General features: G+C 41.7%; 1 protein-coding gene across 22 annotated transcripts in view; it reads left to right on the top strand.

Annotated features, from left to right (window-relative positions):
* Positions 1 to 10,510, top strand: part of MAP4 (microtubule associated protein 4) — a 191,370-nt gene that overhangs the window by 122,002 nt on the left and 58,858 nt on the right. For 20 of the 22 annotated variants that reach the window (XM_075588182.1, XM_075588177.1, XM_075588172.1 and 17 more), the window contains 4 exons: positions 638 to 781; positions 863 to 1,003; positions 4,926 to 5,663; positions 6,564 to 10,091. In XM_075588182.1, the coding sequence (XP_075444297.1) occupies positions 638 to 781; positions 863 to 1,003; positions 4,926 to 5,663; positions 6,564 to 10,091 (4,551 nt within the window). The remainder of the gene's footprint in view (positions 1 to 637; positions 782 to 862; positions 1,004 to 4,925; positions 5,664 to 6,563; positions 10,092 to 10,510) is intronic. The other 2 variants (XM_075588168.1, XM_075588174.1) reach the window with 2 other exon arrangements.

The raw sequence follows: 10,510 nt of genomic DNA, 5'->3' as shown, positions 1-10,510 counted from the left end.
AATATGGCTACTATAAGCTTTTAAAGCTGCAGTTCAGTCTTTTTTTTTTTTTGTTCATTTTTTTACTTCAATAGTTTCATGTGGGCAATCGCTAATTACCTAAAGAACTGTATAGCTGCCGGTCAATTCGTTATCCATGTATTGATCGGCAAAATTTGGCAAGATCTTTAGATATGGGATATGTTTTTCTTCTGCTTCTGTCACTCAGTGCAGGAGTGCTCATGAATATTCATGAGCTTCCACTGACATGTGCTAGAGGGAGGGCAGGGCTGACAAAGGGGTGTGCCAGGGCTTGTGACAGGACATGAAGGGGCAGTGCCTTAGCAAATGGCTATTAAAATAGAATACAAGAAAATTGGTCTTTCAAAGTTGTTTTTTTAAAAACAGAAAATGCTAAAAGTATTTTTTCTTACTACAGTACTGATTTATTAAAAAAAACACACATGCAGGATATTGACTGAACTGCAGCTTTAATGATGTTGTGCTTCTAATATTGACATATTAACTTTACTTAATTTATTTTAAGTATTTTTGAAGGGTTCTTTCTACGTGTGCAAAATGTTTACTGTTAAAAAAATTAATTAATGGAATATGTGGAACGTGGTAACTTAACAGGTCTTCCCTCATTCTATTCAAGTTTCAGAACATGAAGGATCAACAGAATCAAAGCAAAGTACCCCAGAAACATTACTTTTTGACGCTGCTTTTGTTGTACAAGACTTCACAGTAAATGAATCTTCCCCAGAGACGGACGGAACAAATTCTCAGGAACAGCATGCAGGTTAGACATATACCCTAACACTATGAAAGGAATGCAGTGTCTTGTCTGTACAGAGGTGTAATAATTTTCATTTTGCATTAGAAGAGCCGTCTGATTACGTAATCGATATTAAGACACCAGAAGACCTAGATGTGGATGCACAAAATGTTACACCCGTGGAAGAGCATAAACACACAGATCCATCATTAATTCAGCCTTCACAATCTCTTCTGGGGCATACAGGTGAGTTGTTCTCTGGGACATAGTGGAAAAACACTTTAGTCTGCTGTCTTCTAGGCTGCAAATCGGGACTGACCTATACATACTTCTCAGTGGTCCTTAATGCTTTGATCCAGTTTGCCAAATGAGAAGACAAACTCCATTCTGGTGGAATACAGCATTAACCTACAGTATAATAATCTTCAGCCCTTGTTGATCCATTCCTGAATGAAGGCCCCTCCAAGGATCTTCTAGGTACTGCTGTTGCAAGCCTTTTCTCCACGTTGCTCCAACTAATCATCTGATTTCATCCCATTTTATTTTTTGTCGTAGTCTTGGTCTGCTAATTTCACTTGTAATCCAATCGTGTACCATCTTTCTCCAACGGTGGTAATTTCATCTTGCGATATGTCCGACCCGCTGCCATTTTAATTCACTCTTGTGATGTCACAGCTTGTTTTGTGTCGAACCCGTTCATCATATTTCCTGTTTCTTTTAATACCCAGCATACATCTCTCCATACGTTCAGTTGTGTGAAGCGTCTGAATTCTCTTTGCATTTAGGGTTTCACATCCACTTGAGCACGTGCAGAATAGACTGGTCGAAAACTTTTCCTCGAGGCGCAGTGAAGGTTCCCTTGAAATACTCTTGTTTCCTCCTAATACGCTCCATCCGATCTTCATTCTCCTGTTGGTTTCATTTAAAGGGTTCCCATCCATTGTTTCTGGCTGGCCAAGGTAGACCCAGTTTTTGGCTTCTGGCTCTATGCTATTTCGGTCTTTGCAGAGTTGACACATTTTGTTTAACATCACTTTGGTCTTGCTTAGATTTGTATGGATAGCCATTTTCTTGCTTCAACGAGTTCTCAGATTTGTGGCTGGAGGTCTTCTTGACTCGTGGCAAAAATATAATCTGCAAATCGTAGGTGATTCAAGTTTCACATTTTTTTTTTTTTAATTTTTTTTTTTTAATTTTGATTCCTTTTTTCTTACCAGCCAAATATTTTGAACCAAAAAGTGTTGCTGTGAAAAGCCTTGGTGACATGGTGTCTCCCTGCCGCACTCCCTTGCTGGTCCTTATCTTGCTTGTATCTTTATGTAATAGAATGATTGTTGTGGCATTCTTGTAAATGTTCTTTATAATATCAATGCACGCTGCTTCAACACTGCCCTAATGCGTTTAGGACCTGCGCTGAGGTGTAGACAGAATCAAATGCTTTTTCAGAATCTGCGAATCGGTGGTAGATCATATTCATTACTTTGGGAAATCTGTTCTTGTCCAACTTGGATGTGATCCATTGTGTTATAGCCACTGTGAAATTCTGTTTTTTCTGCAGGCTGAGAAGTCCAGGGTCTGTGTCAGCCGATTAATATCTTCGTAAAAATCTTTGACGTGATTGGAAGTAGACTGACTGTTCTGTAGTTCTTGATGTCTGTCTCCTTTCTTGTGGATGAGGATAGTTAGCATAGCCCCATTGCTCAGGATAAAAAAATAAAAAGACAGTTAGGGAAGGGGGTGAGACGGCAGCCTGGTGGGTCGACAATTATAGATACTTGAAACAGTTTTGAGGTCGAGTGGTGGGAGTGAGTAACAGATGAGCGCTTATTTAACAGGATTGGAGATACCAGTCTGAGGGCCCCAGGTAGATACTAAAGGGACATAATAGATATTCTATGGGTGGTTGGGGGGGGAGGGGGAGAACTAAACTTTCTATGAGAGAAGAGTGGGGATAAACGTTCTTGGGGATTATAAGATCAGAGTCCGGGTCTATATATAGACTACCTGCATCAACTATCCAGGGGAACCAGACTTTCTGGAAATTTTGGTATGTATCATTAAGGAAGCTCGTCAACTTTTCCAACATACAGATAAACCACAGCTTGTTTCTAATGGACATAATTGATGGGCGTTTGTCCTGCTTCCATAGACTCGCAATGGCGCATCTTGTCGCCGAGGAGATATGAGTAATTAGTTTGTTTGTAGCCCTTGTACGGTCCTGGAGTGGTTTGTTTAAAAGAAACAACCAAGGGTCCTTGGGGATCTCTGAGCCCAGAATCTGTTGGATCCAGGATTTCACCTGTCCCCAAAGATCATACACCTTTGGGCAGGACCACCACATATGAAGGAGGGTGGCAACTTCACCGCAGCCTTTGGGGCATAGGGGGAAGTATCCTGGGACATATTTAGCTATGTTCTCTGGTGTGTTGTACCAACGAGTCATAACTTTTATATGTGTTTTCCCGGATAGTTGAGCAAACACTCTCAAATTTCCTCCCAGTCATCCACTTCCAACTCCTCCCCCAGGTCGTTCTCCCATTTTTTTCATAAAATTAAGCTTGCCTTGAGATTCTGCAGCTGAAAAGGAAAATTGTCCATATAGCTCCGAGATTAACCTCTGGTGGGAGTCTGCACCTAGGCAGAGCTTCTCAAAGAGGGTGACGGGTTTTCATTTACTTTTGAATCCCATTTCGTCTTGCCTTCTTCAGATTCATATGTAATTTGCAGCGAGCTAATCCGGGATCACTCTGTCAAAGCATTGAAGGACTCTGCCGTCTTCATCACATGTTTCTTGTTATTTAGGATATAGTCAATTTCATTCTTGGTTCCATTGGGTCCACTCCATGTCCATTTTCTATTTGGATTCTTCTTGAAGAATGAATCAATGATGTAGAAGTTTTCACATTCTGACAATTCTACCAATCTCTCCACGTTCATTCCGCTTGCCGTAACTATACTTACCAACTGATGCTTTGTCTTTCTGCTGCACACCAATCTTTACATTGAAATCCCACAACTGTATTTGTAACCATGTATTTGTCTTAACTCTGTGCCCAGGACATACTTGAAAACGAGAGGTAACTCTCAATGTATTACTTCCTGGTAAACCATTTTATTAATAAATAAATCAAATCTTTCCTTTAAGTTGGTTGAGTTCATCTCATTTTTCCACCTCACTCTGTGACTTGATGTTGGGTCATAAATTTGGATTATTTGAAGCCTGTATTTTTGGCAACAGAATGACGATTGTGCCTGCTTTTTTCCATGTGCTTTCATACTCGACTGTTTACTCGTCTCTTGTTGCCCCCACTAATTCTTCCATTATCTGTACCTCAAATATAATAGGAATCCGATTTTGCGTTCAATTAAGTTCATCTTTTCTTTCTTCACTTAGACCAACAATAGCCTATTTAATCTTGTCAAGTATAAATGTGTTTAACCCTTTGGGACCCAGAAAGGCTGCGGCCCCAGAGTGCCATTGGTCCTCGGAGCAATGAAATTGATTGCGATGTCAGTGAGGCAAATGTAACCGTAGTCGTCCTTTTCCACTTTAAGCAAGGTTGTGTTCAGGGCTCCACATGAGACACCCATAAGCCTCTACAAAATGTTTCCATGATGAGCTGAGACTTGGGAGGGGTTTGAGTTACTCTTGCTACTCCCTTCTGTGCAATAGCACTTTGAGTTCAAAGCTTGCACAGGCAAAGAATAGAGGAAACACTTAACATGCCCTTCCCTCCTCATGCTAAAAAATACATGAACTAAAACTAAGCTTGCTTCATTTCCAAAACAGCCTGCACAGTCCCATGGGGGTACATTTAGGTAAGCACGTTAGATTGTTAAATTCTTGACAAAATGTTTGTCAACTAGGAGTTGCACCACAAAATGTTAATCCAAAAGTGATAATGGTGTCTCCAGCTCCGGGAGACTGGTCCAAATACTGTACTAAATAAATGTGTTTCTATTATGGGCGGAATTGCTTCTTTAATGGCCTGACGTAAATTAGGGAACATGCCCTTTACGGAGGTCTAATTTCTACACTACTTTGTGTTTTCTGTTTGTGGATCTTATCGCCTTTCTGTTTATGGATCTTATTGCCTATCTGTACTTTTGTAATGTGTTTATCTAAATACCTAACTTTATATATGACTGCTTTTATTTTATTTTTTAGAAGACTTGATGGTAACTGAAGTAGGCCTAAAAGAAGACACACCCCCATCTACTGAAGAAATCCAGATAGGAAAACTTGTCCCATTTGCTGAAGTTGTCCAGGCAGAAAATTTGGAAAACGCTGAAGAAGGTGCGGACAAACCCATCCTTACTGAAGGTGCGGACAAACCCATCGTTACTGAAGGTGCGGACAAACCCATCGTTACTGAAGGTGCGGACAAACGCATCCTTACTGAAGGTGCGGACAAACCCATCCTTACTGAAGGTGCGGACAAACCCATCCTTACTGAAGGTGCGGACAAACCCATCCTTGCTGACGTTGCGGACAAACCCATCCTTACTGAAGGTGCGGACAAACCCATCCTTACTGAAGGTGCGGACAAACCCATCCTTGCTGACGTTGCGGACAAACCCATCCTTGCTGACTGTGCGGACAAACCCGACGTTGCGGACAAACCCGTCCTTGCTGAAAGAAAAATGGAAGCGGCTGTCTCTATTGTGGAAGTTGGCCAGATGGAAAAACTTGCTGAAGTAGTCCAGACAGGACAGACCGTCCCTGTTGCTGAAGAAAGCAAAGCGGATAAGCCAGCCCCCTCTAATGAAGAAATCCAGACTGAGCAGCCAGTGCCTGTTACTGAAGGAAGCCAGGCAGAAAAGCCAGCCCCAAGTCCAGACGTCTCCGACAAGGACAAAGAGCATTGTCAGATTCAGCATTCTGATTCTCTTCAGGAAGCTCAAGGTAAAGGTTTTTTTTAAATTGCCTTCTTGTGAATCAAAGAAATATTACCTAATCCAGGTAATCGTATTGGAAATCTGCTAATATGATTGCATATACATTCAACTTCAACCATTGCTTTTGTTCATTTTCCTTCTTTTTCCACATTGATTTTGGTTATGCATATTCCTGATTGTGTTTTCTGTTGCTGCCCATGCCTGGATTTGTGTACATACTTCTAGGATTTTAGTACCCCAGGTAAAAGTCTGACAGAGAATATTGGCAGCTTGGGACTAAAAACATTTGTTACTGCCAGATAAGGAGTATGATCTATTAAGCCAGTATTAACAGTAATGTTGTATTTGCTGGAATTCTCTGCACGATGTTGCTAGACATCTTCTATAGTCATTACTTTTCCTTAATATACCATTTTGTTTTGGGTTAATCACTTGGTATACAAACTTGAGGTGGTCTGGATGCTTTTGGAAATAGTGATCCAGACTGGATAAAATATGTCTCCATACTGAGGCCTTCACTAAGGTTTGGTCAGACCAGAGAAGAGCAGTTACATTGGTTCTTGATTTACACCAAAAGATCTGTGAAGGACAACACGTTGTCTACTTTTGGAGTGAGGGTGAGTGTAAGAGTAATGAGTAAGAATATTTGGTCAGTCCAAAGAACAGCTTCCAGACTGAGGTGGATGCATTAATAGATTTAAACACTCGTTGGGATATGCATCAAGAAAGCCCTGTACGCTATATAAGTTAGTCAAAACAGTTGCCTAGTTGGACCAAATGGTCATTATTTCTTTAAAGTTTAATCTGATTGAGTATCTAGAATTTAAAACTGAGATGTGCGTTCCTGTTGAACATGCAGCAGCTGGGCTAGTTTAGCAAACCTCACGTGTTCCTGTTGTACCTACAGCACCCATAAAGCAAGCTTACAAAACAAGTGACCGCCGATTTGGCAGAACAAAAACTGCAGCAGTGCCGGTTGTAGGTGTCTCCGCTGAAGCTCCTTTAGGTAGGCAGAATTTGAACCCATCAATTGCCGACTGTGACTATGCTGATGGATTGGCCTCTAGAGCTAAAGCTCTGCATAAAAAGGCACATGATATCATTGAGACCAGGAGAGAAGCTGAAGGTTGGGATCCTGAAGGCGCTCAAACAATGATAAAGAAAAAAAAGAAGAAATCCAGGCAAAAGAAGAACCTTCTGCCAAAAGCATCAGAGGCGTCAGGCGGAGATGACATACATGCCAACACGCATACACTTTTGTCGGATGTGCCAAAATATGACATCCCTCCTGTGTTGACAGCTGAAGTTGTGGAGAAGCAAAAGACCCAACCAAACGAGTATGCAAGCAAAGAGATGGTGCCAAGAAATGAACCAGTCAAAAATATTGCAGTGAGTGCAGCGCAAGCCATAGCCAGGGAAGATGTCAAAATGCCCCATGATGATCTTAAAATAGTAGAAAAAGGAATGAAGGATGCTGAAGCAACGGAAGGTGACACCGCTTTGCAATCACAAGAGACACTAAAGCTGGTCCCAGAAAATATTGTGGAGAGAAAAGATCCACCCAATTCTGATTCTTCTACTCTTGTACAAATTGTAACCTCCCCCCTTAAAGAGAGAGGGCATTCAGAGATTCAGGCCCCGCTTTCACAGGCAATCAAAGTTCATGTGCCAGTGGAGGTTAAAAGGGAAAATCCTGACACGGGCCTCATCGAATGCCCATATTTGAGACGTGAGGTTAGGCAATCTCCTTTAACTAAAGTTAAACCTCCAGCAAGTGCGGAGTCTATCTGGGGGGGAAATGAAGCGGAATGTTCTTCTGGGCATGTTCCGTTTCATTTGGGAAGCACTGAAGGAGCAAAAGAAAAGGCTAAAGACCATAACCCATGTCTGACTGATGCTGATAAAGCGCTGCCTACAGCTGCAGCAGTAACATGGGATAAACCTAAAAAGAGGGATGAAGGCAGACGTTCACTCCCCGAGCGACCATCAAAACTAGAGAAGGGACAAACTGGAGTAGTAGGGTTTCCTGAATCCAGTTTGGAATCTAAAAGGGTTCCCATAGAGCAGCCAGTAAATCCAGAAAATAAGACTTTTAGAGGTGAGAAGCTTTCTCCCATTTCTTGTGATCTGGGTAATAAAGGATTTCCAGCAGATAAAAATGCAGAGGTTACAAATACGGCTACTGAGCATAAAGTGAAAAGCAAGAAAGACAAAGCAAAAGTTAAGCCCATCATAGCAGAACCTCCAGAATCTACTGACGTTGATAACAGTATGTGGGTTAAAAATGTATGTGATCAGAATATATTGGGCTTTAAGATTAAGGCAGATAAGGATGAGATAACAGACAGTGTTCCACTGCTCATGAATATTGCAGACACCAAAAGCATTCCTGTTGCAGCAAAAGAAAAGATTGAGGAGCATAGCCCCTTAGTTCAAGTGCTAGACAATGATTCAGGTAAAATACAGCCTTCTGTTTCAGTAAAATGGGAGAAGCCTAAAAGAGAGAGTGATAAAAGAAGGAAGAGCTCACGTCCTGTGCCGGAGCGCACAGAACTTTTTGCTAATTTAGAACAGGGAGCACCAAAAGCAGAAGTGAAGGAAGAGACTGTTAAAAATGAATCTTATGATAAAAGCCTGGACTGTAAAAGCATTTGTGCAGAGCAGACCGTTAATGCAGAGAACAAGATCGTTCCAGCTGAGCAACCATGTCCCATTTTGAGTGATATGGGTGTTGATAAAAAATGCCTTATTGATGACTGCTTCTCTTTTGAGCGCCAAGTGAAAAGCAGGAGAGGCAAATCAAAAGTAAAGGCAAACAGTGCAACACCCACTGAAACTAGTGACGTTGCTGATCAAGGAACAGAGATCAAGAACCAATATTTTGACAGCACGGAAGGGTTTGAGAGTACGATAGAGGTGACGTCCAGGACTAAAGAACCTGGGTTCTCTGGGAGCAAGAAAGCTGAGCGTGGGTCTTTAAAGCGTCCACACAGTTCAGAGAAAAAACAAAGCACTCTTTTAGGAGAGGTAGAGGAATGTAGGGATAAGGATAAAGGCAAAGTGATTGATGACATTGCGTTAGATGCACCTAAATGTCCTGTTATACCGCCATGCCTGCAAATGGAATTAACAGGTCATTCTAAAGAGGTGAAAGAAAGTGAAATGATACAGCTTACAGAAAAGTTGGCTGTGACAAGAGATTTGCCGTTCTCCCCCACAGTATGTGTAAAGGAGGACAAGGCCGACGCAACCAGCACATTGGAAAAATCAACAAACGATGATGTGATCAAACAGCTCAATGAAGATATCTTAATACTTACAGCAGGTACCACTGGTGTTGCCGCCAAACACACAACGGTGCGCAAAAAGGAAATCAAACGCTCTACTGATGAACTTAGTGAGATCAAAACTGACTCGTGGGAACCTCCAACTTTTGTTGAAATGAAGTCTCAGGATGTGGGGCCACCATTAGACTATAAAGAGAATATAAGCATTTCTACTGCTAACAGTGGGCATGCTACAGACACCCCCATCACGACCCCGATGGATGGAAAAGCTAAACGAGCTACCACAGTAAAGCAAGTTGAAAGCACGCCATTTACATCAGCTGATCAGTTTGGAGTTAAAAATGATCATTTAATTGTGTCTGTTAAAGAAGCCCAATCTGAAACCAAAAAGCCTTTTGATAAATCGTGCGTGCCAGAGATCCCCTTTTCTCAGCTTCCTGGTAATTTGGATGTTCAGGCAGATGGTTCAAAGTTACCAGCTGTTCTAGGTGTGGAGGCCTCTCTTGGTTCTTCAGGGAAGATAGTGGAATGTTCCTCTTCAGGGCCCCACCCCAACTTAGAAAGTGTAGCTGCTGTACCCAAAGTCACCATTCCTTCTCTTGTACAGGACAGAAGCATGAACCCTGTAATTCAGTTATCTTCCTCAGAGTTAACACTTGCCATGGAAGATAATCCGGTTGGGACTAAAACTTCAGTACACTATGCACAGAAAATTACCAAGGAGCTAGATTTTGAAGAAAAACCGCTGGTTCATATCATCTCTTTGGAGGGTAAACTAGATAAAGGTGATCTTCCCAAACCTGTTCTGGCAGATCAGGAGAACAAACCTACTGATAAAACTTGCTCCACTACTACTGCTTTGAAGGATCTGGATTTAAGAGAGACCATGAAAGATGGTTCTGAAAGCAAAGTTGAAGCGATGCCCACCGAGGATCCTATCCAAACGAAGACACCGTCATGTTCAGGCATTCAACAAAAAAGCTTCAGTAAGTCTGAGAACACCAAGGCACAAGAACAGTTAAAAGGTTACATGAGACCCACGAAGTCCAGAGGCGTCCCTTCGCCACCCTCAAGAGCTGCTGTCCCCAATAGTGAGAGGTCAAGGCTGCCGAAGGACACCCGCTTAAGCCAGCAAATGCAAGATAAAGGTGTGTGTTTGTTCACCTAGCAACAGTTAATACCATCAGCTTGAGTGGAACCTGTTGCAAGTTCCCTGTGGGTGAATTCGCATGAGCGTGCAGCACAAATAAGAATGGCATGAGGTCTTGGCTGATTTTTAGTTGGTAATATTGCTTGCCGATTACACAGTGCTAATAATATACCAGTACCTTTTAGCCAGACATGTAAATCCCACACCCATGGACTTTCTTTTAATTCCATTTTTTTATATATAACAATATATATTGTGTACAACCCTAAATTGCTATTAAGATATTTGGTGTACAAGAAAACAAAAACATGCATCTTATTTCTGGGACTTGTGCTTCATATACTGTAGCATAAAATGGCAGAATAAAAAAAAAGCCAGATTTTTACACTTTCTGATTCACCTATTCAGGTCTAGTAC

This window comes from Ascaphus truei, chromosome 2 (assembly GCF_040206685.1).
Source record: "Ascaphus truei isolate aAscTru1 chromosome 2, aAscTru1.hap1, whole genome shotgun sequence".
Lineage (NCBI taxonomy): Eukaryota > Metazoa > Chordata > Amphibia > Anura > Ascaphidae > Ascaphus > Ascaphus truei.
Note: the sequence above shows the minus strand (reverse complement) of the source record. Positions and strands in the feature narration are given on the sequence as shown.